This window comes from Ips typographus, linkage group LG10 (genome assembly GCF_016097725.1).
Source record: "Ips typographus isolate SLU linkage group LG10, UJ_Ityp_2.0, whole genome shotgun sequence".
Taxonomy (NCBI): domain Eukaryota; kingdom Metazoa; phylum Arthropoda; class Insecta; order Coleoptera; family Curculionidae; genus Ips; species Ips typographus.
The window spans coordinates 5,341,656-5,365,393 of record NC_138431.1 but is presented as its reverse complement, the minus strand read 5'-3'; the positions used below and the strand labels follow the sequence as shown (position 1 = coordinate 5,365,393).

At 40.1% G+C, this 23,738-nt stretch overlaps 7 protein-coding genes and 1 long non-coding RNA gene across 22 annotated transcripts; 4 read left to right on the top strand and 4 right to left on the bottom strand.

Moving 5' to 3' along the window:
* Positions 1–577: 577 nt before the first annotated feature.
* Cat (Catalase) lies at positions 578–3,312 on the bottom strand. 4 transcript variants are annotated; one of them, XM_081988296.1, is made up of 9 exons: positions 3,151–3,312; positions 2,878–2,999; positions 2,272–2,460; positions 2,112–2,214; positions 1,808–2,056; positions 1,519–1,754; positions 1,255–1,465; positions 972–1,203; positions 578–908 (listed from the first exon to the last, which is right to left on the bottom strand). In XM_081988296.1, exons 2-9 carry the CDS (start codon positions 2,944–2,946, stop codon positions 674–676), a joined length of 1,524 nt encoding a protein of 507 aa, XP_081844422.1. In that variant the 5' UTR covers positions 2,947–2,999; positions 3,151–3,312; the 3' UTR covers positions 578–673. The 4 variants fall into 4 exon arrangements, with proteins under 4 accessions (XP_081844422.1, XP_081844424.1, XP_081844423.1 ...); XM_081988298.1 differs by having other exon boundaries at positions 3,159–3,307; XM_081988297.1 differs by having other exon boundaries at positions 2,878–3,005; positions 3,151–3,302.
* LOC145734831 (uncharacterized) lies at positions 2,897–3,277 on the top strand. Its single transcript, XR_014179505.1, has 2 exons — positions 2,897–3,029; positions 3,092–3,277. It is a non-coding gene; the product is annotated as an uncharacterized LOC145734831 (long non-coding RNA).
* A 320-nt stretch (positions 3,313–3,632) lies between the features above and the next one.
* Positions 3,633–6,026, bottom strand: Deaf1 (deformed epidermal autoregulatory factor 1). The gene is made up of 8 exons (XM_081988301.1): positions 5,593–6,026; positions 5,080–5,261; positions 4,967–5,028; positions 4,801–4,916; positions 4,543–4,744; positions 4,287–4,487; positions 4,068–4,239; positions 3,633–4,013 (listed from the first exon to the last, which is right to left on the bottom strand). Exons 1-8 carry the CDS (start codon positions 5,936–5,938, stop codon positions 3,828–3,830), a joined length of 1,467 nt encoding a protein of 488 aa, XP_081844427.1. The 5' UTR covers positions 5,939–6,026; the 3' UTR covers positions 3,633–3,827.
* Positions 6,027–6,356: 330 nt separating this feature from the next.
* On the top strand, positions 6,357–8,105 carry LOC145734768 (uncharacterized). Of its 3 annotated transcripts, XM_081988380.1 has the most exons (6): positions 6,357–6,516; positions 6,626–6,721; positions 7,094–7,433; positions 7,491–7,501; positions 7,564–7,713; positions 7,789–8,105. In XM_081988380.1, exons 2-6 carry the CDS (start codon positions 6,635–6,637, stop codon positions 7,921–7,923), a joined length of 723 nt encoding a protein of 240 aa, XP_081844506.1. In that variant the 5' UTR covers positions 6,357–6,516; positions 6,626–6,634; the 3' UTR covers positions 7,924–8,105. The 3 variants fall into 3 exon arrangements, with proteins under 3 accessions (XP_081844506.1, XP_081844505.1, XP_081844504.1); XM_081988379.1 differs by having other exon boundaries at positions 7,103–7,501; XM_081988378.1 differs by having other exon boundaries at positions 7,094–7,501.
* A 148-nt stretch (positions 8,106–8,253) lies between these two features.
* hoka (membrane protein hoka) lies at positions 8,254–8,815 on the bottom strand. The gene is made up of 3 exons (XM_081988453.1): positions 8,654–8,815; positions 8,513–8,596; positions 8,254–8,457 (listed from the first exon to the last, which is right to left on the bottom strand). Exons 1-3 carry the CDS (start codon positions 8,700–8,702, stop codon positions 8,306–8,308), a joined length of 285 nt encoding a protein of 94 aa, XP_081844579.1. The 5' UTR covers positions 8,703–8,815; the 3' UTR covers positions 8,254–8,305.
* A 1,296-nt stretch (positions 8,816–10,111) lies between these two features.
* Positions 10,112–12,018, bottom strand: LOC145734741 (actin, muscle-like). 2 transcript variants are annotated; one of them, XM_081988333.1, is made up of 5 exons: positions 11,860–12,018; positions 11,226–11,598; positions 10,979–11,175; positions 10,546–10,923; positions 10,112–10,497 (listed from the first exon to the last, which is right to left on the bottom strand). In XM_081988333.1, exons 2-5 carry the CDS (start codon positions 11,573–11,575, stop codon positions 10,292–10,294), a joined length of 1,131 nt encoding a protein of 376 aa, XP_081844459.1. In that variant the 5' UTR covers positions 11,576–11,598; positions 11,860–12,018; the 3' UTR covers positions 10,112–10,291. The 2 variants fall into 2 exon arrangements, with proteins under 2 accessions (XP_081844459.1, XP_081844460.1); XM_081988334.1 differs by having other exon boundaries at positions 11,825–11,972.
* A 1,272-nt stretch (positions 12,019–13,290) lies between these two features.
* Positions 13,291–22,324, top strand: LOC145734696 (uncharacterized). 6 transcript variants are annotated; one of them, XM_081988221.1, is made up of 9 exons: positions 13,291–13,615; positions 15,000–15,196; positions 16,352–16,543; positions 16,602–17,501; positions 18,135–18,733; positions 18,789–18,960; positions 19,020–19,180; positions 19,236–19,311; positions 21,428–22,324. In XM_081988221.1, the coding sequence occupies exons 3-9, from the start codon at positions 16,369–16,371 to the stop codon at positions 22,015–22,017; spliced, it is 2,673 nt and encodes an 890-aa protein (XP_081844347.1). In that variant the 5' UTR covers positions 13,291–13,615; positions 15,000–15,196; positions 16,352–16,368; the 3' UTR covers positions 22,018–22,324. The 6 variants fall into 6 exon arrangements, with proteins under 6 accessions (XP_081844347.1, XP_081844345.1, XP_081844344.1 ...); XM_081988219.1 differs by having other exon boundaries at positions 13,292–13,615; positions 15,000–15,180; XM_081988218.1 differs by lacking the exon at positions 15,000–15,196 and having other exon boundaries at positions 13,294–13,615.
* Positions 22,325–22,503: 179 nt separating this feature from the next.
* Positions 22,504–23,703, top strand: P32 (complement C1q binding protein P32). 4 transcript variants are annotated; one of them, XM_081988374.1, is made up of 5 exons: positions 22,504–22,806; positions 22,864–23,014; positions 23,069–23,262; positions 23,313–23,407; positions 23,463–23,703. In XM_081988374.1, exons 1-5 carry the CDS (start codon positions 22,608–22,610, stop codon positions 23,610–23,612), a joined length of 789 nt encoding a protein of 262 aa, XP_081844500.1. In that variant the 5' UTR covers positions 22,504–22,607; the 3' UTR covers positions 23,613–23,703. The 4 variants fall into 4 exon arrangements, with proteins under 4 accessions (XP_081844500.1, XP_081844501.1, XP_081844498.1 ...); XM_081988375.1 differs by having other exon boundaries at positions 22,505–22,806; positions 23,313–23,401; XM_081988372.1 differs by having other exon boundaries at positions 22,505–22,806; positions 22,855–23,014.
* The last annotated feature ends 35 nt before the right edge of the window (positions 23,704–23,738 follow it).

The following is a 23,738-nucleotide window of genomic DNA, read 5'->3' as shown; positions in this document are numbered from 1 at the left end:
TAGCTAAGATTTAGTTTAGCTTGAGCCACCCCAGCCTATATAAAGTCCTTAAATATTTTAGGGCCAGTACTTTCAGTTCAGAATAAGAAGTCCTTTGACTACCATAAATCCAAAAATGAATTATTTTGACTTACCTGAATTGAAATTTTCTGTCATGCTTGGCTTTGTAGCTTCCAAATCAGGGTTTTTCAATTTTCGGTTAAATTCACTGCTTATTTTCGTTTTTTTAATTATTTTTACTGCCCAAGTTTACAAACAAAACCACCAACCACTGTTACTGTAAAACTTTACAAAAATCTATTCAAATTCAAAGTTCCTTCTGGAGCCAATGACATAACCTAACAAATCTATTCCGTTACAGATTTGCTTGAACGAGTGTGTTTGTCCTTCTCGCAACTACGTAAAACAGTTTTTATCTTTGTTTAAACAGCTACTCCACACGTATCAATAGCGGTGGTGTTTAATGTTCCGGTCGACGGATAGTTAGCAGAAGCTTAAAAATACGGTCGACAGTTTATCTCCCGAATAACTTTATTCGATAGAATGATGAGTTTTATCCGTTACTGAAAATACTGGCCCTTAGTGATTGTAATGTAATAATTTGAACAAAAGTTTACTTTTACCCCTACAACCACAAGTAATAACTAAATAATCATCATATTGTTAACGACATTTATAAATTGGCTTTAGTACGTCTAGCCAAGTTTAAGGCTCCGGCCAATCGGGCCCCAAAGTCTTTATCGACCCTCGTATAATTGTTAACCGCTCTTTCCTGGATAAAATCGCTGGCCAATTTCAAATTGCCCGCGATATTCTCGACCAGTCTGGTTCGGGCGTCCTTGTCCAGAACTTCTCGCCACAACTGCCCCGGCTGATCAAAATCCTCGTCTTTGATTGGTTCATCGTACCTGATTTAGTAAATATGACAAAAGTCAAACATTAGAAGCAAACGTCACATTGAAATCGGTAACCTGTCAATGTCACCGGAAACTGGAAACGGCCGATACAGCGCCCTTATTTTTGGATCCGGTTCGGGACCGGAAAAACTGTTTGGATGATAGTTCGGAGCGTTGCCCTGATTGTTAAGGGCCATGAAACCGTCCCTTTGAAAATTCTTCACTTTAAAAGGACAGTTAACGGGGATTTGAAGGTAGTTTGGCCCTAAACGGTAACGGTGCGTGTCTCCGTAGGTGAATAAACGTCCTTAAAAACAAAAAAAATTGGATTTTTACTGGATGAAACTACCAAAACTACCTTGTAACATTCTATCGGGTGAAGGTTCAATTCCTGGTACCATGTGAGCAGGATTAAAGGCAATCTGTTCCACTTCCGCAAAGTAATTAACCGGATTCCGGTTAAGTACCATTTTACCTACTGGAATTAAGGGGTACTCTTTGTGAGACCAGATTTTGGTCAAGTCAAATGGATTGTAACGCGCTTTAGTGGCTTGCTCTGGAGTCATTACCTGTTGGACTTTTTTGTTAATTGTTAAGGAAAAAAGGTTTAAAAAAGTCACACCTGAATGTAAAAAGTCCAACTAGGGTAGTCACCATTGGCTATGGCGTTGTACAGATCCCTTATGGCGTAATCGGGGTCAGATCCGGCCAATTCTTCCGCTTTAGCTGCCGGCAAGTTCTTAACCCCCTGATCGGTTTTATAGTGAAACTTGCAGTAGTGATAATCGCCATTTTTGTTCACCAACTTGAAAGTGTGCGATCCGTAACCGTTCATCTGCCTGTACCCATCGGGGGTCCCTATTTAGAAACAAACTAGAAAAACCCCAATTTTCCAAAAAAAAACACCCCACCTCGATCCCCAAACAAAAACATAAACTGATGAATGGACTCGGGTCGCAAAGTGTGAAAGTCCCACATCATGTCAGGGTCCTTCAAATGGGTCTGAGGGTTTCGTTTTTGCGTGTGTATAAAGCTGGAGAAGAGAATCGGGTCTCTGATGAAGAAAACGGGAGTATTGTTGCCCACCAAATCCCAAATACCGTCCTCAGTGTAGAATTTCACCGCAAAACCTCGCGGATCACGTGCAGTGTCAGCTGACCCTATTTATAATAGCCAATGAGAGACCTTACAGTTTGATCTAATAACCAGACTTACCAGATTCTCCACCCACGGTGGAAAACCTGACTCCTACAGGAGTTTTCTTTCCAATAGTGTCGAAAACTTTGGCCGCCGAATATTTGGAAATATCGTGAGTGACCTTTCATTAAAAAATCAATGCAAATTTATTTTATTTTTTAACAGAAACAAGGAGAACCTCAAAATAGCCAAAAGCCCCTGCCCCTTTGGCATGCACCACCCTTTCGGGGATGCGCTCTCTGTTGAAATGAGCCATATCCTCGATAAAATGAGCGTCCTGCAGTAGAATGGGACCTCTGGGTCCCACAGTTTGGGTAGCATCTTTAACTACAATTGGGGTGCCATGAGCAGTGGTAGCAATGTCATTCTATATGTTCAAAAGTGGAAAAATTTACAGAAAAAGTGACCACCCTGTATAGGTAATGTTAAGCTGATAAGTGAACAATATGACAGTCAGTTAAGCCGCCTTTAAATAAAATTAATCAGCGGTAATAAGTTAAAAACCCATTTGAGGTCAATCAATATTCCTTAGTAGTTTACACCATAATTGTTGTTACAGTAACATGCACATTTTGATAAGTCTGTGATAATTGGCCTTGGCCTGTAGCATATAAACAACCGGTTAAGTAGGTACCTAATTATCAATCATGGTTAAAAATGCTTTAAAAGTGAGTTTAAAACCAGGCCAGTATTATGGTTCACTAAGTCAAAGCTTAGAAGACCAATTAATCATTATATCTTATGGCCCCCTATAGCCCCAATCAAAGTATACAAATACACTGACCTTTGACTCCTCCGAGTTTAACTGTTTCCACTCCAACAACTGGTTGGAGGCCTTATCCCTACTGGCCATGTTTGTATGGTAAAGACAGTCTTCACCGTTTAGCGGAACTGTTGTGAAGCACTCTGAAACTGAAAACAGTAAAAACACAAACTGTCAGACAGATAAACATGTAAATAGTACCCCCACTAAGGATTTTTTTTTCAATGTTGATTAGTGATTACTGAAGCAGGGAAGGGGATTGAAAGTTTCATCTCCCTCTGTATTACGACCTACCTGGTAACCTGGTAAGCGCCACCGGCCTCTTTTTGGATAGTTTTGAGTGACCCCACTATGCTGGGGGCAGTGGGGGCCCCGAATTTTTATAAAATAGTTGTTGTGACATAAATAACATAACCTCACTTATCTAGTTGTTTTACTTTTGCAGCGCCACCTTACAGCAAGCCAAAAAGTAAATTTTCCAATATGGCCGATTTAATGTCAAATTTTGTAATTATATTTGTAGGCCACTGGAACACTCCTATTTTTATGTAGAATACTTGGATTACACGTAATATTGGTTTCAGTTTAGCCAGGGTTTCTGGAGGCTGTGGCTCTGTGGAAATTCGAAAATCGTTTTGCTTACATTATCTAGTAAGCGCTTCAGCGGATTTCATACCATAGAGCACGCAATGCACATGGATATGCTATAACACTCTTTCAGTTAATGGTGAAGTACTGTTCTCATGGCATGACATAAAAAGGTATAAAACACAAAATACTATCAAACTGTGTTATATTTTTGGCATATCAACTTAAAGATACAAAAAATTCTTAGTAATTACAATTACATTAATCCTATAAAGGCCCAAATAACAATAAACCGTACATAGATGCATTGTACGTTAATATAGATCGCCATCATTTCAAGATTTATCACAGTGCAATTGTGTACACACAGGTCCCTAATAAAACTATTGTTGATCGGTACTTTCAACTATCAGCATGATACTTTGCTGGCCCCCCGAATCTGGCGCTACGCCTCTCACGCACTCCACCTGGTGGCTGGCCCAGTCTTTACGTTGACAGAATGTGGAACAATAGGGCGTACGTCTACATAGCGAACATTCGGCCAATGCTTCTCTGTTACAATTGGCGCACTGCGAACCAAAACATATGTAACTTGACAGATGACAGTTTCGGTTAGTTTCTACCTTCTTTTGGTTGTCAGTGTCGATTTGTTGTAGAGTGGAGTCGCCCGCATTGCTATCCGTGCCCAAAGCGGCTACTTGAGCTTCCACTCTGGCTGCCAAGACTGCCGCTTCCTTTTCCCGCTGAAATCGTTCCTGTTGTCTGCTCATACTTTCTTTCAGCTCCTCCACTCCCCTAAGTTTAAATAGATGAAATGGAAATTTTGTAGTGGTGCAACAAACCTGCGGTAATCCCCACATAATCTAGAAATTTGGCTGCTAATATCTTCCAGCTTTTTAATACACGTCATAGGATCGGCAGTGACCACTGGCTCCATCATTTGGTAGTCATTCGAATCAAGGCCTTCAGCCAGGTTCTGCCATGCCTCCTCTTTGGTTTGATGGTCGCTGTCGTCTTCGTTTGAAGTAGCTGGCGCTCTTTTGCTGTCATTAGATGGAAATAACGACCTGAAGAAGAAAGTGAGACAAAAAAACTCACTTGCTCCCGTCACTCTCTTTTCGTCTCTTTCTTTTGTACGGTGTAAACAGTCTGACGGGGCCGGTGGCGTTTTCGTCATCGCAACAAGCTGAGCACGTGCAACTGGTTGCGTGCGGTAATATAACACCTTCATCGATGAGGGTTTGAAGGCTGCGCCCACCAAATCGGATGCTTCTCTTCCAATCTTTGCTGGACGCCCTGCCTGAAGATTTAAACTCAATTTAGAGCTTTGCTAGAGTGATAGGAACGAAGACAAACCGCATAGAGCCTCAAACTCGCTGGGTGTATACCAGGAATTGCCTAGTTTAATGCACCGACCACGCCCGCCCGATCCAAACCTAGCTTTGTGCAGCTCAGCTGACGTGTTTTTACATCTATTAAGATTATTCTTGACAATGGTGAACAAACAGTGTCAAGAACTTACCGAACTGGCAGGACTGGCAAATTAGCCGCCTCGCTCCACGACCCTACTATAGTGGGAGTGACCTGAAAATTGACATGTAACACCCCTTAACTACCATACAGACAGTCACGTACAGTAACCGGATTAGAAACAGAATTGGATCCGCTAACGTCTTCCTGTTGGATTACGATGGTTTTCAGTTCAGTTCCATTACCGTCCGTGGACAAATAACCGTTATTGTCCACGCATATCATCGGTTTGAAATGTTGCATCTGATCTTGGGTGATGACGTTGAAAGCACTCGTAATAAGGCTTCCTGTAAAATTGTCTGTTTTACAATTATATTGTTATAATGAAATGGGAGTTTGCATAAACCGCAAGATAATTTTACGCCCTCTAGTGGGGTAAGTGTGAAACACTTGTAAAGTCAAATTAATGTATTTATCTTTTTTAATTTCAAAAGTCAAGTGTTTGTTGGAAATAAGCATCAAGCACCAAAATGGCGGTCACTCTCTTAGTATACAGTCACTCTGTGACTTTGACGCTGGGAAGACACGTGAGGGGGCTACACTTGAAAGGGTGGAACCCCCGTCAAAATTGAAAAACTTGAATTGCATTCATGAAAAATGACTAGAAAACGTACTAACCGACTGGCAAAGACACTGGAACGCCCGCATGACGCACCGAAACGGTGGAAACATGGTCTTTGGAGTCTATTTCGTCGCCATCATCGCCATTTTCGTCGTGCTCGCTCGCTAGCTGTTCGGCTTCGGTGATGTCCGGCAGGACGACACCGTCCGAGTTTGAGTTCTCCATGTGGAAAAACGCTCGAACTGAACCGTCGTCTTCAGGGGCCCTCAAATTGACGCTTTCCACGCGTCCACACCGCCAAAAAATCGGTTTTTCGTCAACGTTAACGTTCACTATACCCCGTCGCTTATAATGGACGGTCAACACCGTTTCCTCCTCGGAATTTGAGTGCATGGCGCGCATGCGTCTCAATAATTTAAAATGCACTATTTTGCGGGGATTTCCAAGTTTTTTAAAACCCTTACAGCAAACTTTGATAATATGTTTTAAGTATGCTTTAGACTAGATAACAAAATGGCGTCTTTTCTTTGTAATTTTGTATTACAAACGTCAAATTTCACAACTCAAGTAGGCCTATCTAGTAAACTCGACGTCTTAGTTCAATATTCAAATGCTAAAGATTCCAAAACTTTTTTTCTTTGTAGGTCAAGCGCTATTTGAGCTTGCGTTATTGTTTACATTTTGCCGTGACGTCATATACAATTTAATAACCTCGCGGAGTTTAGAGTGAACGAACACTATTGTATACAGTCACTCTAGTGCATGATTGGACTATTCAAGCCACGTGACTGAACTGGGTTGTTTTATTGGTCGTGGCAATTTTGACAGACGACAGACCCTCCGTCCCATTATATCGGGCTAATCGACAAAAGCCATTTTGTCAAGAATCTGCTAAACCGACGCCGTAGTGGAGCCCCTTTTTAAATCGTTGTGCACGAGTTTAATACACCCCATTTAGGCTTTTTTGGTTAACACTCAAGGTAGGCCTCGTTCCTTTTTAGCGGTTTCGATAAAGCATTATACGTTAGGGCTCGTATTTCGGGTGTATATTATAACAAACATTGTGTTCGATTCGGTGGAGTTTTTTAGTTTAACAAGATGAGCCGCCGGAACGAGCACGATTCCGATAATGAAGACGATCCGGAGGAGCCTTATGACAGTTCGGGAGACGAATGGAATGTCGAGGTAAGGGACTGGAGCCCACTTTTTATTATTTACTAGGAAAAACTAGGTGTACTAAACATAGTGAGGTTTTCTTAACTATTATATAGTAATATAGTATAGCTAAGGAGTATTTAGGATTAACGTTAAGACTTTTTGGGTGCACTGTGTATTTGAAGGTTTAATAAAAATACAACACAATTTTAACATCACTGAGTCCTGAGTCTGGTTTAGTTTAAGTGAGCTGTGTGTGGGTCAGTGAGTGCCATCTGCTGGTACATATTTTCAACATTATGACAGATGTGTGGGTGAAAAAAGAAATTGACAACCATTATAGAGTGTATAGTTTTTATACTTTGTAATCCTTGGATGGTTGCTTTTATCAATAAATCTTAGCCCTTACAGAAAGCCAAACGGGAGGAAAGTGGCCGTCGTAAATCCGGCCGTATTAGCTGCAAACCAAAACGAAGTGTGGTGGAGGAGAGTGCCAGTGATCCAGAAGAAGAACCGGATGATATTGAGGAGGAGGAGGATGAAGATGATTATTTTTCTGAAGAAGAAACCTCTCCAAAGAAACGCAAAAGCGGGGGACCTGGAAGAAAAGCCACCAAAACTGCCAAGCCCAAAAAGAAGATCAAGGTAACCAACGAGAGCGACCTGAGCAACGACACCAGCTCGAACATGTCTCAGGAGGACAAGAAGGAGACCGCCACGGACTCGGACTCGTCCAGGACTGGTAAAACCGTGTCCAGGGGTGTACACAGGAAATTTATTCCTAAAACTATTTTTTCAGACGACTATGCGGTAAGTTCGTGGTTGACAGGCTTGGAAGGGGGATGTGCCTTAAAGGGGGGGACTTATTGCAGACCGGGTCTTTTGTTATACTGAAAAAAGACGCTGCTGGCGAGGATCCCAGTAAACATCCGGTAATTTGGAGGATTGATGGCAAAGCTCTTTTGCAAAAGTACGAGGCGTTTGATGAAGACGACAAAGTTTTGCACAAAAATACTTCTATTGTAAGTTCTAATAAGTGAAAACAGGTGGCACTCCATGCTAACTGAGTTGAGTGAGTAATACTTGTTTTTATTCAGTATACAGGATGGTCGCCTTTAGACAAGGATTTGTACGTCCCGATCACGGTGGACGTGGTGCGACATTGCACAAGCAATTTAACGGTGAAGGTCCACTGGGATCAGTTGACTGGCATCACCGTCGATAGCGATTAATTCAGTCAGTTGTTGTTTTAGTGATTTTTTGTCCTTCAGGTGGCGCTTCAGGACAATTTAATGTGTCTATTATATTATTTTTTTTAGATTTCTATTATTAGCTGGTAAATCGAAAGTTTTGTATGTTTAGTTTTTGAAGCATGATACGGAATAATAAATGTTACTTTTTTTATGATTAAAAATTGTTTTTTTGCTTAATCCGATTATTTGTGTGAAAATTGCAGAACTCTATCTCGTCTGTAACACGAGATATCTTTGAAAAATCATTTACGATTAACCGTTTTTTAGATATTTCATCCAAAGCAAACTTTGGACAACAAAACGGATGTGTCATTCTTTAAAGTGAACATTTCTCAATTTATTTTTCTATAAATTCTATAAATTAAACATCTTCAGTGGCGGCGGGCGTGTACGTGCTCTGCACTGGTTGGTCCACAATCATTTTCTTCATGATGACGTACGCCAACGCCCCTAAAACGAGCTGTCCCAGTCCTACTAAGACTATAACCGCCCAGGCTGGTATTGCCATTGGCCCTAAACAAAAAACGTTCTTTTCTTGTAAACTGTTGTACTAAAATGGAGTACTTACTTAAGTATCTTCGGGTTACTGTTTTCCTACCCCTTAAAACGTTTCGTCTGCATTCCACTTCGGTGGTGAAAACGGACAGTAAAACTAACAAAACACATTCGTTTTACAATTTTTTGGGTTTTGGTTAATAAAAGGGATTACCTGCCGCCACTGCTAAATACACGAAAAGGGAACGTCCTAAAAATGCCATTTTACTAACTTACTTTGTGTCTCATACAAGTGTTATAGGTATACTACCATTATACGTAGAAAACTCGATGACAGATAAAATTTTATCAGTTTTTCATAAAGCTAGATAAATATGAGTTATCAATAACTTATTGAATATTTCATTTAATCCCTACACCTGAAATATACAAGGTGATTAGGTATTATAGTTAATGAAACTATAAAGGAATCCTATAATTGATTATTGCGGAGGAGCTGCTTATCCTGGGGAAACAAAAGTGTATCCCCAGTAATTCAAAAATTTGTTTAGTGTGTGTTAAATTATTATTTTTTTTACAATTACAAATGTACGTGTTTTGTCATAAATTAATTTATTTTTACTTTAGATAAACATATTCTGGCACTTATTTTGATTAGATTATCTTTTAAAATATTGATATAATTACTCACAACAAACTGACTTTATACAGAGTGGTCATATAGGTATTATACATCAGTTTTAAACTAATGGAGTCCTACTTGATTGTTGACGAACTTCCTCTGGTGGAACAGTGGCATATCTTTGTTTCAAGGGCTTGTCCAATATCCCCATTTTCATTATAACGTACATAAGGGCACCAATTAGGATTTGCCCTAACGACACTAGGGTAACAATAGCCCAAGCGGGGATTGCTAAATGCCCTGTTGGAAATTTAAGTGTTAAAAAGTTTAATCTGATGGGAATTATGGAAAAACTAACGTAAATAGGTTCGGTTCACCACTTTTCTGCCACGTAATATATTCCTTCTCGCCTCAGTTTGTTGGAGAATTAAAACGACGAAAATCACAAGCACAAACTTTAACTTTCTCTTCATTTTGCCTTTTATATTGTTAATAGGTGTACTAATTAGCATGAACTCATTTAGAACATCCAGTTTTCAACTTTGTTTGCCTCTTATCAGTATTTAAACAAAGATGCGCAACGCTTTATAATGTTGACTCTAAGAAAAACAAACTTTTTATGGGAAATTTGTTAAGAAAACAGTTTTGAAGGAATATCTTCCTTAAGTGGTATTTAAGGGCAAAAGTTCCCTGATGCAATCTTGTAGGGAATATAATTCCCTAACACTTCCCTTTATTACACTTTTTTGATAATCTTTCAAATAACTGATTTATGTACTCATTAATTGTTTGCCTCTTATCAGTATTTAAACAAAGATGCGCAACGCTTTGGGATGTTGAATCACCTTTACGAAAAACAAACATTTTATCTGAAATTTGTTAAAAAAACAATTTTGAAGGAATATCTTCCTTAAATGGCCTTTAAGGGCAAAAGTTCCCTGATGCAATCTTGTAGGGAATATAATTCCCTGAAATCAAAAACTTTTTTTTTTTTTTGAATATCTGAAATTTGTTAGGAAACACTACAAGCTTTAAATTAAAACACCAAACTTATTATGAATCAGTTTATTTCAACAAAAAAATCATTAAATACAAAACACTTTGGCAACAACGTCAAACTTTGACAGTTTGTCTTTTATCATCTTTGAAACGCCAACTGACAAAACAAAAGGCACTCGACCGTATCAAAAATTTCCAATGAAAAAGGGAACACAAAAACCAGAGAGGTGCTTAGAAACATTTACGGTGCACGATTCCAGGTCCGGACTCGTCGTATTCCTGCTTGGAGATCCACATCTGTTGGAAGGTGGACAGGGAGGCCAAAATGGAGCCACCGATCCACACTGAATACTTTCTTTCTGGTGGCGCGATAATTTTGATTTTAATCGTAGAGGGCGCTAGAGCTGTTATTTCTTTTTGCATACGATCAGCGATACCTTAAAAATTGGGTTAAAATTGGGTTACTCAATTAAACCAAGACTCACCTGGATACATGGTGGTGCCACCGGACAAAACAGTGTTGGCGTACAAGTCCTTACGAATGTCCACGTCACACTTCATGATGGAGTTGTAGACGGTTTCGTGGATACCACAAGATTCCATACCCAAGAAGGAAGGTTGGAACAAAGCTTCGGGGCAACGGAATCTTTCATTGCCAATGGTGATGACCTGCCCGTCCGGCAATTCGTAGCTCTTCTCCAACGAGGTGGAATTGGCCGCTGTTGCCATTTCTTGTTCGAAATCCAGAGCGACATAGCACAGTTTTTCTTTAATGTCCCTCACGATTTCCCTTTCAGCGGTGGTGGTAAAGGAGTAACCTCTTTCGGTTAGGATTTTCATCAGGTAATCGGTTAAGTCGCGACCTGTTTTAACAAAGTATTAATTTAATAAGCTTTTGAGGAATTTTGAGGCACTAACCGGCCAAATCTAAACGCAAAATTGCGTGAGGAAGAGCGTAACCTTCGTAAATAGGGACGGTATGGGACACACCATCCCCAGAATCCAGTACAATACCAGTGGTACGACCGGAAGCGTACAGAGACAACACTGCTTGAATAGCAACATACATTGCCGGGGTGTTGAAGGTTTCGAACATAATTTGAGTCATTTTTTCTCTAAAAAAAACCTCTAATCAGCCAAAAACCCTTCAAAAACACCAACCAACCTGTTGGCTTTGGGGTTTAACGGAGCCTCGGTCAACAAAATTGGATGTTCTTCAGGCGCCACCCGCAATTCATTGTAAAAAGTGTGATGCCAAATTTTCTCCATGTCGTCCCAATTAGTGATGATTCCGTGTTCGATGGGGTATTTTAATGTTAGAATACCCCTTTTGCTTTGAGCCTCATCGCCCACGTAGGAGTCTTTTTGACCCATACCCACCATCACACCCTGGTGACGGGGACGTCCCACTATGGACGGAAAAACGGCACGAGGAGCATCATCCCCAGCAAATCCCGCCTTGCACATTCCGGACCCATTGTCCACCACTAGAGCAGCTACGTCATCGTCGCACATGATTGGTTATTTTTATGGTTGGGCTGTCAGAAACAAAACTCTTTTAATTTATGTTATTTCCCCGGTGGGGTACCACCCAGAGCTTTTCAATTTGAAATAGAAATAAACTTCAATTGTGTGACGTAACACATACCTAACTAGCAATTAAACTCTAATTTATTTATAGTGCGCGACTATATAAGGCTGCCGCCCATTCTATCAACTTACAAACTTTTTGAGGGCTCTTTTAAACTGCTGGGTGGTACTTACTTTATTTAACACTTTACACAGTCACCAGTACTAACCTCACTAGTAATGAAAAACGGTGCGACGGAGACCCGAAGAAGTTAAGTATCGAGTGAGGAGCGCACTCGAATTAATCGATTATTTATATGTGGGCCCTACAAGCGACGTCCCCCCCTGGCTCCATTTAAGGCAGCGGCGCAACGTCGCGGCGTCCCCCATATATGGTCAGAGGGATGCACTCAATAGAAATCAATTGAGCGGGAGGGGTGGGAGGGGAAAACTTCTCTTCCCCCACTCAAATTTAATTAGAATTTACCAGGTGATTCCTTATTAGGGCATGATGTTTGTGCGTATATTTTTAGTGTGTGAGAGAGTGGGAGGGAAAGGGCTTCCTAGATAGACACGTTTACACCCTTCCATTGAAACAGGTTGTTGTAGAGAAATTGTGTTTACACAGCTCCCACGCATTTACGCTGGTATTTCAGGGTCTGGGTAAAAATAGAAGGAATTTCCCAGTCTGGGTGGTTTTATTCTAATTTTATAAATTTAAATTATGTTTATGTAACTGAAGTTAGGAATGGTATAATAGGTATAGTGTCTAGATATAATTTTGTAGAAATAACAACTAGGAATAGCCTGGAGGGCTTAAAAAGACTACTTTGGGCCCCCCAGTAGGTTTAAGTAAAATATGAGCCAAAATCTACCAGATTAAATCGTACAAAACCCCACTAACCTTAAGAGTGCCCCTCATCTTTTCCAAGAAGGATTTTAAGCACATTTTTGTCCCTTTTCAATTATTTTATTATTTCTTTTCATTGTTTACATTTTGATTTTCAGGTTAATATTCTGACAGATGACAAAACAACCATAAGTCAGGTGCAGGAATCTGTACCATTTCAATGATCCGACGTAAGGTAGCGCCACCTCCTTTACATTTATTTATTCACTGGTGGTGCCCTCTCCAAGCGCCCTAATCAATCACCAGCTTTACAATAAAATAGGTACGTCATTGGAGGCGAATAACTGAAAAAGCCAATTGGAGGCAGGAAAAACCAAAAACTCGCTCAAGCATATTATTCGATAAATAAACCACTGCGCAACCCATTTTGTCGTCTACTGTTCGTTGAACAAAACAAGGTGGTCAACGTCAAAAATGAATATTTTATCTCCTTTATAATTTCTGAATTGGCATTACGGCAACGTTGCATTTGCATTCACATATCACATTATAAAAAAATATGTGTGAGCTTTGAATTTGTGAATAAATGAGGTGTGGGGAGAAAAAGTATACAAAAATTACAGTAAACACAACAAATGACAAGAACTGTGTATTTTTCAAAAAAATGGTAAAATCACAATGAATCTTCCAGTTACCATCTTAGTAAGTAGAATTGTCCAGGCCTGAAGATGATCGATCACGAAACGTTGTCTAAATGAATTCAACGACCTCTCCAAGGTGAGCCTGAGGTTATTTTAGTGCGCGCAGCATTTGTACTCAAGCAATGTTGCCAGTTTACCTACAGGCTCACACTTTTAGCGCCTCCCTGTAAATGTAGCCTTGGAACCCAACAGTGATCACGTGATTGAAGTAACGCTTTCACTCCATGAAGTTGAACGCAGTGGAGGGGGAAGATGGTTGGACTGCGCACCATTCCGGAGTCGAGCAGGCGGCAACGTTGCATTGTTTTTGGCGCATTACTCCGTTAATCGTGGCCGCGGTGTGTTCGTGTGGTTCGGTCCGGTTTTGCAGAACTTTTTAGTTCATCCAGGCCTGTGCCCTCCCTTTTAAAGGATTCTATGTTGACCTTAATTAGGGTGAGTAACTGTTTTATTAGCCTTAAGGTTAAGACTAGGAAGTGTTACAATACAAGCTAGACTGACGAGTTATTTTGACAGCTTGTCATGGCAGTTTTGTTACGTAGTGGGGGCAGGTTATTCAAAGATGTTGTACAGTTTAAGCTCAACGAAAGTGGTTGGAAGTTAATTTGTTTATTAGCAGTCGAGAAAATGAGGTTAATTACTCAAGACATCCTCTTTGGTTACGGCCCTGAACTGTCACTGTTCTGTCAATTTTTTCTAACAGCGTTGCCATGTTTAATGTTTTGTCGTTTTTATAATAATATTTGATTGAGTTTTATAGTACTTCTGGGAAAAAAAATAATAATAAATCTTTGCTGTGGCTAATTAATGACAGTGTGTGTATGACTATATCCAACTCCATCTTGCTGTTTCGTTGTCACTCTGTACCATTCTAGTTTATCTGTCAAATTGAAGCAGCGGTGCCACATTTGATTAGGCTGGTTCAGTTGAACTGCAACTGATAATTAAACTTTCCTATAAGATATGCATTGCTGTCAAAATGACATTTCTGACTTGAACTGTCAAAATCTTTGATTCCTGTATAAGTCTGTCTCTCTCCCTTTATAGGTTTAACGAACAAATTTGTACAATATTTTTATTTTACTACTGATCAGAGAAAGAAAGAACAAAATGTCAATTAGCACGTCAAATAACAAACCAAAAATTGCTCAGACAATTTTCAAGGCCGACCTCGATTAGTCGTTGTTGGCTCGGTTGGAAAAAGTACGGGACGGTCCCATTTTGATTCGTGAGAGGGCAGGTTGCGTAGTCGAGAGTTGTCTCGGCAACGTCGCCCGATCGTCACTGTTTTTATTCTGGCCCGGCCCACTTGATTCCTAGCATAACATTAATAATCCACTGAGTGCCACATCATTAGCAGTAGTACAGCACAGTCATTGGTTTCGTTCATTTATGTCTGACATATTTATTTTGACAGCTCCTTTAATGACAGTTTTGGTTTTGAGTTTGGCACCGTCATCAGTACTATAAACTGTAATACCATGTCAGGCTGTGTAATTAAAAACGTAGAGCCGGTAAAATCGATAAAATGGCGCCTGACTTGTACCTATCATCTTTAAAAAAGCAGGTAGTGGCGTATATCAATATTGGCCCAAACTAGCTAAAGTTTAGCTGATGAGGTCTGAGAGTAACGAAACTATTAAAATTTACTATGAATACGGACAGTTGAAACAGCTGTCAAATTTAACCATAACCTGTCAAATTTGATAGGAACATATGCTAACCTTAAGCCCCCATGCTAACCTGATTTGATTGGTATTGACTAAACTCAAAAAAATCTAATCACAAACTTGACGTAACGAATATTGGAAATCTGTAGCAAATACACCCAGCCGTGACGCATCGCAAGCGGCGGCGACGTTGCCACGTCAATTTCGTCCAATCCACGGCCTGGTTGATCCTTGAACACGACAAACAGTTAGTCGTGGCGAGGTAGCCATTTGCTTGGCCGGTTCGTTCTAGAATCTAGTTTGGCTGCCTGCTTTGGTAGTGTGATCAACGTAAGTGCTTAATTAGGTTAGTTTTGACAAGATGGCGCCTGAGACGAATTATGTCAGAGAATTGTCACAACCTGTCAATTTTCACGCTTTTTTTCTTTGGTACATTGTTGCCCTGTAATTTGATGGTAAAATGATGGACAGCAGAAATGAGTACTTAAAGTGTGTCAAATATTAAAAAACCACGTTGCCAAATTAATTAGGTTAATAGAGAGGGTCTTGAAAGTCTTTTCTAATTGTTTCTCTGTTTGGTCATTCTTTGTGAAAATACATTTGTGACAGTTAATACGGTTGACCTGTCAAACAGTTTTGACATGAATGAAATGTCATTTTATATGGAGAATATAGGTGGAGATAAATTTATAGACGGTCTCGTCTACAACGTGAAATTCTCAATTAATTCGAAACCGGCGTGTTTGCTCGAAGCAAGCCTCGGCGAAGGGGAATGTAGTGACGCAAGCGCAACGTTGCCAGATTCAAGACTCATTTTGGTTTCTGGATTTTGAAGCTTCAATCAAAAATAGGAACGAGGGGTTGGGAGGTGGCTTTGAGATTTTTTTACCTCCAGGGGATGTAAATTTTTAAAATAGTTTTTTTTTGTGAAAGTATGAAAGCAAGGGGAGGAAGGGACGATACGTCAAAAAAACCAAAAAACAAAATTCAGAATTCGAAACTGGTGATGTGCAGTAAATGGAAGATAAAACGAGACGGTGGAGTGGTGGTATGCGCGAATGACGCAAGCGCGGTGTTGCCGCGTCTTCGTTTCGTTCATCGTTGTGTTTTGTGTATAGTTTTCCGTACGTCTCTCCGGTCTGGGTCGGCCACGTTTGGGGCGCATTCACTCGTCTAGCGGCCAGTTTCGTAAACAGCACACTAATGTCCGTTTTATTGTTCCAATTCATTTGATTTATGAAATAATTTTGAACCAATCAGGTAAGCGGTGCAGTTTAGTGTGTACAAGAATAGCAGGCTGCGCATGGGGAAATCAAGATGGCGGCGCAGCGCCATGCTGCCGACTCTATTGATTAATAAAACAGGCACCGTGAGAGAGAGAGAGAGAGAGAGGGGTGTGATTGATGCGCAAAACTTTCAATTTCGTGAAACTTAAGGTGTCTGTCATGTTCCTTGTTGATTATGTTAATATTTCCAAACATAACCAACAACTTGTTTTCAGGTCAAAGGGCATTAAAAATGCCATCCATAGAACAGTGCGAGGTTAAATCAGACACGATGGCGGCGTTGCCGGCTTCTTTGGAAGTTTTTGACAAGTTCAAGCCCACATCACCGGAGGTAGTGACCAGCAAAGACTCCGATTCGGACGAGAGTTTTCACTTTACCCTAGACGAGGAGGAAGATGGCGACCATAGTACGTAATCTTGCACGCCATTAATTCCTTCAAATAACTGTCAATTTGTTTTGCGCAGGTCGGCCGTCGTTGCCAAACAGTTCCGAACCTGAAACCCCAGAAGAAACTGAAGAGGATATACTCAACAAGTTTGATAACGGCTCCGAAGAGGCGACGGCATCTTTTGATGTGCAGGACGAGGAGGCCATCCTCGATGATTCTCTTAAAGAGGACGAGCCTCAAGTGAACAAAACCGAAGTTAAGGTCACGTGCAAGGTGGATGCCAATTATGCAGACCGTCAAGATGGACAGTTTAAGAGTGTGTATGAGGCTGACATTCCTTCACAATCTGAAGAGAAAGTGATAAGTGAAACTGATAATCAACTTTCCACCTGTGACAAGGAAATGGCAGATGACAGTACAGAATCCCAGAAAACAGTTATTGAAGATGTTGATATGCCTGATCAAGAAGCACAAACTGAAGAACCTGTCCAACCAGAATCATCCAAATTAAAAGCTGAACCCTCCAAACCGCAAGAACCCGATGACGATGCGGACCTTTTAGACGTATCTATGGTCAGGGAAACCGAGGAAGACGATGCATGCGCCATTGCGGATGCTCTGGAAGATCAGGAGACGCAAGAACAAAGCAACGAAAAGTCTGACGAGGACCAAAGTGACCGAACTGACGCGGAACCTGAAGACAGTTCGGTCGGATTTGACGACGCCGACAGTAACGAAGCGTCGAATAAGGGGAAGGATGTGAAGACTGCGCCTCAAGAGGAAAAGGCTCCAGAACCGGTGGATGAGGAACCGAAACAGTGTGCAAGCCCAAAAATCTGTGATAGTAAAAGTGAAAGTGCTTCTGAAGTTTCAACTAAGAAAGTGTGTGAGGAGGAGGTAAAAATGGACGTTCAAAATGACGACACAAGTGATGTGGCTCCCAAAGAGGGGCAACCTACAAGTGAGGACAACAGTGGTAAGTAATGGGTGGATTTATTTGGTAGACCTTCACCATATTGTCCACATTATTTTGCTGGATCAGTTGTCAAAATTGACATTTTGAAATGTCATAATCAGGATAGTTAAGTGAGACCAGTAGAAATGTTTTTCGTTGCCCATAAGGCTCGTTAATATTAATCAATTTACCAGTACATTAACCTGTCACAGTATGGTGGTAATAGGTCTGTTGGCAAAACGAATCTCCAACTAATAATCAGAGAAATATGTCCAGCTATTGGCCATTACCCTGTCAATGTCACGTGAGCATTCAACCAATAAACCAGTTTGAAAATAGGTCTGTTCATAGCGGGAATCTCCCAACTAGTAATCAAAGAAATAGATACATCCCCATTGGCCACAAGTCAGAAAACGTTAAAGTCACGTGAGCATTCAACCAATAAAACTTGACATTTACTGTTTCTGAGTTGGCAACCAGTCAGAGAGTGCCTCTGCAAACAGACAACTGACAGTTGATTATTGACAGATGTTGCTTTTATGTCAAAAATATCTGTCACATATGGTAATATGGTGCGGGTAGATTTCACTCAATTGGGTTTTATGCACAGAATACTTTTAATACAAAATCAATTTTACACAAATAACGTTACAGATTCGCACAGTAAGCCGCCAACGAAACGAATTCACACGCTGAGCGAGTCGCACCTAACAGACTCCACGTCGCAAGCAAAAAAACCCAAACTGTCCCTGGATCTGGACGTGGAAATACCCAGCAGTAAAATCGCAGTGACCACGCCCCAATTCCAGACTTTGAGTGGTTTTGCCGCGTTTATGAAATGCCGCAAACTCACCTCAAAACTGTCCCGATCCGACTTGGAACAATTCGGTTTGCAAAAAGCGAGCGAAGTGATTATGCTGCGCAGTAGCGAAGGCGAGTTTCACCAGGCTTTGCGACGTTACGAAAAAGTGATTGAAACCCTGCGCAAGGACATGCAACAACTGATGAAACAGTGTAAAGACCTGGAGATCGTCAACAGGAAGCTGATGGGAGATATTCGGAATCAGAACGTCAACAAGAAGCCTTTAGTTCCTTTGAAAATTACCAGGTCGGTGGGATTGCAAGTGCGCCTGAACCCTGGCAATGAACTGGTGAACCAGGCTAGACGGAGACAACCAGTTCCGGTCACGCCTCCTAAAAGTGTGTTACTCTCTCCTAACAGGGGCAAAGCTCCCCCTCCAGTAGTGCGGCAGGTTGGACTTTTCAGTGTGTTAATGGCAATAATTTTGATTTTTTTTCTGTGTTAAGGTATTGCCAAACGCAACCGCTAAATCACTGGGTATTGGTCAAACTCAAACCACGCCCCCCTCCTCCATGCTTACGCAGGCGTTACAGAAACGATCAGTGTTGGCCAAACGTACCACACCCATAAAGAAAACGTCGGAAAACACTCAAAAACCCACCACACCGGGAGTTATAGGTTAGTTATCTTTTCGATATTTCAATTATCCACTATTAAAATGTGTAAATTATTATTAGATTTGACAGATGAGGATGACAAAATAGGACGAGCATCGTTGGGACTGGGAAATACAGTCAAACTAGTGAACAAACCTACAACGACTACATCCACCGCATCTCCTAACAATAAGGTGGGAAACATGGTCAATAAGACTAATTCCAAAACGATAACCCATCAGGTAAGTGTGTAGGTTTAAAAAATCAAAACCTCCTCTACGATTGGTGGTGTTTCAGGGTAAACAACTTTCACCCTCTCCTAGACCGGGTACGACCGCGGTGGCTAATAAAGGAAATAACGCTCTCTCTTCAGGTAAGTCACTAACGGGTGTTCAATAATTGTTATGGTCAGGTCGCCTGAATGGCAATTGTCACAAAAAGCTTACGTCTTAAGCTCGATCTCATGTATCCGGAATTATAACTGTTTTTCTAACTGACTATACTTGATTTTTTAGTGTTTTTTTAGACTATTAGACAGGAAATTTAATAAGGATTCCAAAAATGTGCTTAAAACTGTCATTTTCACACCACAAATGGGTTTTACAGGCGATTTTGTCCTTGACTGTCTTTACAAACTGTGTTTCTGGCGGTTCAAACTTTGACACTGTTTTTCTCTCTGACTGTACTCAATTTGGTAGTGTTTTTTTAGGTTAGTAGATAGGAAATTTAATGAGGATTCCAAAAATGTGCTTAAAACTGTCATTTTCACACTACAAGTGGGTTTTACAGGCGATTTTGTCCTTGACTGTCCTTTCAAACTGTGCTTCTGTTAGTTCAAACTTTGACACTGTTTTTATAACTGACTATACTCGATTTTTTAGTGTTTTTTTAGACTATTGGATAGGAAATTTAATAAGGATTCCAAAAATGTGCTTAAAACTGTCATTTTCACACTACAAGTGGGTTTTACAGGCGATTTTGTCCTTGACTGTCCTTTCAAACTGTGCTTCTGTTAGTTCAAACTTTGACACTGTTTTTATAACTGACTATACTCGATTTTTTAGTGTTTTTTTAGACTATTGGATAGGAAATTTAATAAGGATTCCAAAAATGTGCTTAAAACTGTCATTTTCCCATTCCAAGTGGGTTTTACAGGCGATTTTGTCCTTGACTGTCCTTTCAAACTGTGTTTCTAACAATTCAAACTTTGACACCATTTTTTACCATGACTGTACCGATATGTTTTTTGTTTTTGTTGCTATTGAATAGGAAATTTAATGAGGATTCCAAAAATGTACTTAAATCAAACATTTTCTTACTAGAAGTGGGTTTCACCAGCGATTTTGTCCCTAACTGTCCTTCCGAACTGTGTTTCTTTTAGTTCAAAATTTGACACTGCTTTTCTCCTAGACTGTACCATATTTTATACGGGTTTTCCAAGTAACTGAATAGGAAATTTAACGAGGATTCCAAAAATGTGCTTAAAACTGTCATTTTCTCATTCCAAGTGGGTTTTACAGGCGATTTTGTCTCTGACTGTCCTTTCAAACTGTGTTTCTGGCAGTTCAAACTTTGATACTGTTTTTCTAACTGACTATACTCGATTTTTTAGTGTTTTTTTAGGTTAGTAGATAGGAAACTTAATGAGGATTCCAAAAATGTGGATAAAACTGTCATTTTCTCACTCCAAGTGAGTTTAACAGACGATTTTGTCGCTGACTGTCTTTTCAAACTGTGTTTCTGGCAATTCAAACTTTGACAGCGCTTTTCTCCCTGACTGTACCGAATTTTGTGATTTTTTTTTAGGTTATTGAATAAGAAATTTAATGAGGATTCAAAAAATGTGCTTAAAACTGTCATTTTCTCACTCCAAGTGAATTTAACAGACGATTTTGTCGCTGACTGTCTTTTCAAACTGTGTTTCTGCCAGTTCAAACTTTGACAGCGCTTTTCTCTCTGACTGTACCGAATACCTATTGTTTTCATTCGATTGGCAATCTGAAGCCAAGCCTTCTTCAAGGCATTATTATATCCTTGTGTTGAGGGTACTTAGAATCCCACAAAATAGGGAACTTTGGACAAAATCAATTAGCGTAGTGTTAAAATCGTTTTCGTTCATCTCCACGGACATATTTGCTTTGCTGTTTCTGTTTTCTGTCCCTGTCATGAATGTCAAGATTACGACGTTTACGCGCGGAAAATATCAAAATATGCAATCCGGTCCGGATAGACGGACAGAACGCTGATTGGCTGAACGATTTTCCGCTGTCCGCGAATGTTCCGGATTCATGTGAACCAAGCTTTAGATAACGTTGTAAACAATTATTATATGACAGCTGTCAATTCGCCTACTATGCTAGAACGAGAGAACCACAGCCAACTACGACCGTAACAATTATCAAACACCCGTTATTTCTAATGACTTGTTTGTCAACAAACACAACGTTTTTGTGAAAGTGCGCGTGGTTTCATCAGGACTTTATTGTAAGCAGGTTTAAGACTGACACCTACTTCGGTGATTACGACAAGCGCTAACGGTTCGCCTCACATGGTCTACGTGGTGCCAACATTGGCGTCAAACGGCACCGGTCAACAAAAGGTCGCTTTCGTCAATTTTCAACCCACTAACGGTTTGACACTGAACGGATCGACTGTCGTGGCGAACAAACCCGGTCAAACGTTAACCTTGAAAACTGTACCATTACGACAAAAACATCCCGCCCCCCTCCCCATCATTCAACGGATTAATCGAGATCCCAAACTCAAACCTCTCCTACCCAAACCCCATTTAACCATTAAAAAAATTGACACTGGAATTATCTTACAATGGAAAATGCCCTACAACCTCGATCTGTACGAGAGCATTGCCAGTTACCAGTTGTACGCTTACCAGGAGACGAGCGCGCTACCTAACACCGATATGTGGCGTAAAGTGGGTGACGTCAAAGCGTTGGCCCTACCAATGGCGTGCACTTTGACCCAATTTGCTGATAAAAACAAATACTACTTTGCCGTTCGATCTGTGGACGTGCATAAAAGGATAGGGGCGTTCAGCGATCCCGAGGAAATCTCCTTGTAGATGGCGCTTTAATATTGATTCTTCTTTGTATATGACCTGTTGCTCAAAACGTTCCGTGAAGGTTTTGCAGTAGTGTCCAGAACTTGTATATAATAATGTCTAAATTTGTACAGTCTGAAAAAATAGCCTTTAAGGAACCAGATAATGTTGTTTATAGTTTTTTTTACATTTAATTCTAAAGCATGGAACTCTACGGTTTCGTTCCTTTATTATTAATGTCTATGTACGTTTGTTGGCGGGTTTCATGCATTTTTTACTTTTTTTCTCCGTGAAAACTGCATAAAATAAAAACTTGACTTGCATGACAGTTTAAATGTTTATTTTTACTCTTTAAACTAATAAACTTAAAAAAAAAAAGAGAAAGACAGTTTGAAATTGTAACCTCAATGTCATAAACATTTTATGTCTTTGTCTGTTAAGTCATTTTAGTAAAGGACAACAAAAGAATGCAACTGTCTGAAATGAAAGTTGACATTGACACTCTTGACAGTTTAAAGCCAGAACCCAGAACAAGAGCTTGCTTCTAAAAAAGTTACCGGCGTTCAAGCACGTTTTCACTCCCTTTCTTTTAGAAAAATTGACCGGTAAAAATGAATTCAATTTTAAAATCAGTGTCGCGTTTGACCCCACTCAAAGCGCTCCTGCACCCCGTAAAAAATCTAACCTCACACACTTCGGCCCCAATTCTTGCTTGCCGTAGCTTGTGGCACATGAGCAGCCCCAAATCACTGCACAGTAATTTGTGCGGTTGTGGCTGCGGGGGCACCAAACACCTTGTACATACAAAAGGTAAGATTAACATTCTTTGAAAATGTAAATTTTAATAATTAAATGAAGGAAATACAGCTGAGAAGGAGTTGGTGGAGTTTCTAACTGAAGAGATTCTGGCAGAGAGGAAAGCGCAGAAGGTGAAAACAATCCCCACTGAAATTGATGGGTTTAAAGCTAGTTTAAATGGGGCAGAAGTTACCTTAACCAAACAAACCGAAACTGAAAAGTTTGTACTCTCTATTTTTCAAACTGTATAAAGGTATTTACTGGTTTGTTGCAGCATTAAGATTTCATTCAATGTCAACCATTCTGTGGACACTGACTCTGAACCAGAAATCCATGAGAACCTGGACAAATCTGAAATAGGAGAGTTAAAGTCCAAACCAGCTTTCAAAGTTGATTTAGTAAGGGGTAACACTACAGTCAGTGTTTTGTGCTCATTTGTGCAACCTAGTGAACAAGATGACGGTTACAGTAAGTTAATCTTTTAACCTTAAAACCAAATTACTAAAGTAACTTTTTAGATGATGGTTTTGGTATTGATGAACTGAGCATTTATAATGGAGAGTGGAATGAAAATGTTTACTCAGTTTCTGGAGAGGTGTTAGACTCAGTGCGTGTACTTTATTTCACCTTAATGCAGTTTATTTGTATTTTTAATGCGTCCATTTTAGTACCTTTATGATCTGATACTGAACTATCTTGAGGAGAAGGGCATCACCAATGAGTTTGTGGAGAAATTATCTGACTACAGCACCGCTTACGAACATTCAGCCTATATTGGTTTACTCGAGGGGCTTTCCAAGTTTATTTCAGTCAAATAGTGTCCGGTAGATGAATAGCTTTAAAAGGTACTTGTAATTAATTTTAAGTTAAGCTTTGTTTTTTTTTTTATGCAAAAAATATCTTTAAAAATTTGGTAGTTTACTATGATTTGGTGAAAGGACTAT

Bases quoted from the DNA above. Each gene is read 5' to 3' on its own strand.
- Cat (XM_081988296.1), bottom strand. From the start codon at position 2,946: ATGGCCAGTAGGGATAAGGCCTCCAACCAGTTGTTGGAGTGGAAACAG. The intron at 2,057-2,111 runs GTAAGTCTGGTT...TATTATAAATAG, and splicing joins CACCGTGGGTGGAGAATCTG to GGTCAGCTGACACTGCACGT. The intron at 1,466-1,518 runs GTGTGACTTTTT...AAAGTCCAACAG, and splicing joins GTTGGACTTTTTACATTCAG to GTAATGACTCCAGAGCAAGC.
- LOC145734768 (XM_081988378.1), top strand. From the start codon at position 6,635: ATGAGCCGCCGGAACGAGCACGATTCCGATAATGAAGACGATCCGGAG. The intron at 6,722-7,093 runs GTAAGGGACTGG...AATAAATCTTAG, and splicing joins GAGACGAATGGAATGTCGAG to CCCTTACAGAAAGCCAAACG. The intron at 7,502-7,563 runs GTAAGTTCGTGG...GACTTATTGCAG, and splicing joins TTTTTTCAGACGACTATGCG to ACCGGGTCTTTTGTTATACT.
- LOC145734696 (XM_081988221.1), top strand. From the start codon at position 16,369: ATGCCATCCATAGAACAGTGCGAGGTTAAATCAGACACGATGGCGGCG. The intron at 17,502-18,134 runs GTAAGTAATGGG...ATAACGTTACAG, and splicing joins TACAAGTGAGGACAACAGTG to ATTCGCACAGTAAGCCGCCA. The intron at 18,961-19,019 runs GTTAGTTATCTT...AATTATTATTAG, and splicing joins CACCACACCGGGAGTTATAG to ATTTGACAGATGAGGATGAC.
- Deaf1 (XM_081988301.1), bottom strand. From the start codon at position 5,938: ATGCGCGCCATGCACTCAAATTCCGAGGAGGAAACGGTGTTGACCGTC. The intron at 4,745-4,800 runs GTTTGTCTTCGT...TTAAATCTTCAG, and splicing joins CGAGTTTGAGGCTCTATGCG to GCAGGGCGTCCAGCAAAGAT. The intron at 4,240-4,286 runs GTTTGTTGCACC...ATTTAAACTTAG, and splicing joins TTATGTGGGGATTACCGCAG to GGGAGTGGAGGAGCTGAAAG.
- LOC145734741 (XM_081988333.1), bottom strand. From the start codon at position 11,575: ATGTGCGACGATGACGTAGCTGCTCTAGTGGTGGACAATGGGTCCGGA. The intron at 11,176-11,225 runs GTTGGTTGGTGT...GGTTTTTTTTAG, and splicing joins TTAAACCCCAAAGCCAACAG to AGAAAAAATGACTCAAATTA. The intron at 10,498-10,545 runs GTGAGTCTTGGT...CCAATTTTTAAG, and splicing joins TGGCACCACCATGTATCCAG to GTATCGCTGATCGTATGCAA.
- hoka (XM_081988453.1), bottom strand. From the start codon at position 8,702: ATGGCATTTTTAGGACGTTCCCTTTTCGTGTATTTAGCAGTGGCGGCA. The intron at 8,597-8,653 runs GTAATCCCTTTT...GTGTTTTGTTAG, and splicing joins GTATTTAGCAGTGGCGGCAG to TTTTACTGTCCGTTTTCACC. The intron at 8,458-8,512 runs GTAAGTACTCCA...TTTTTTGTTTAG, and splicing joins AGTAACCCGAAGATACTTAA to GGCCAATGGCAATACCAGCC.
- P32 (XM_081988372.1), top strand. From the start codon at position 22,608: ATGAATTCAATTTTAAAATCAGTGTCGCGTTTGACCCCACTCAAAGCG. The intron at 23,015-23,068 runs GTTTGTACTCTC...GGTTTGTTGCAG, and splicing joins AAACAAACCGAAACTGAAAA to CATTAAGATTTCATTCAATG. The intron at 23,263-23,312 runs GTAAGTTAATCT...GTAACTTTTTAG, and splicing joins TGAACAAGATGACGGTTACA to ATGATGGTTTTGGTATTGAT.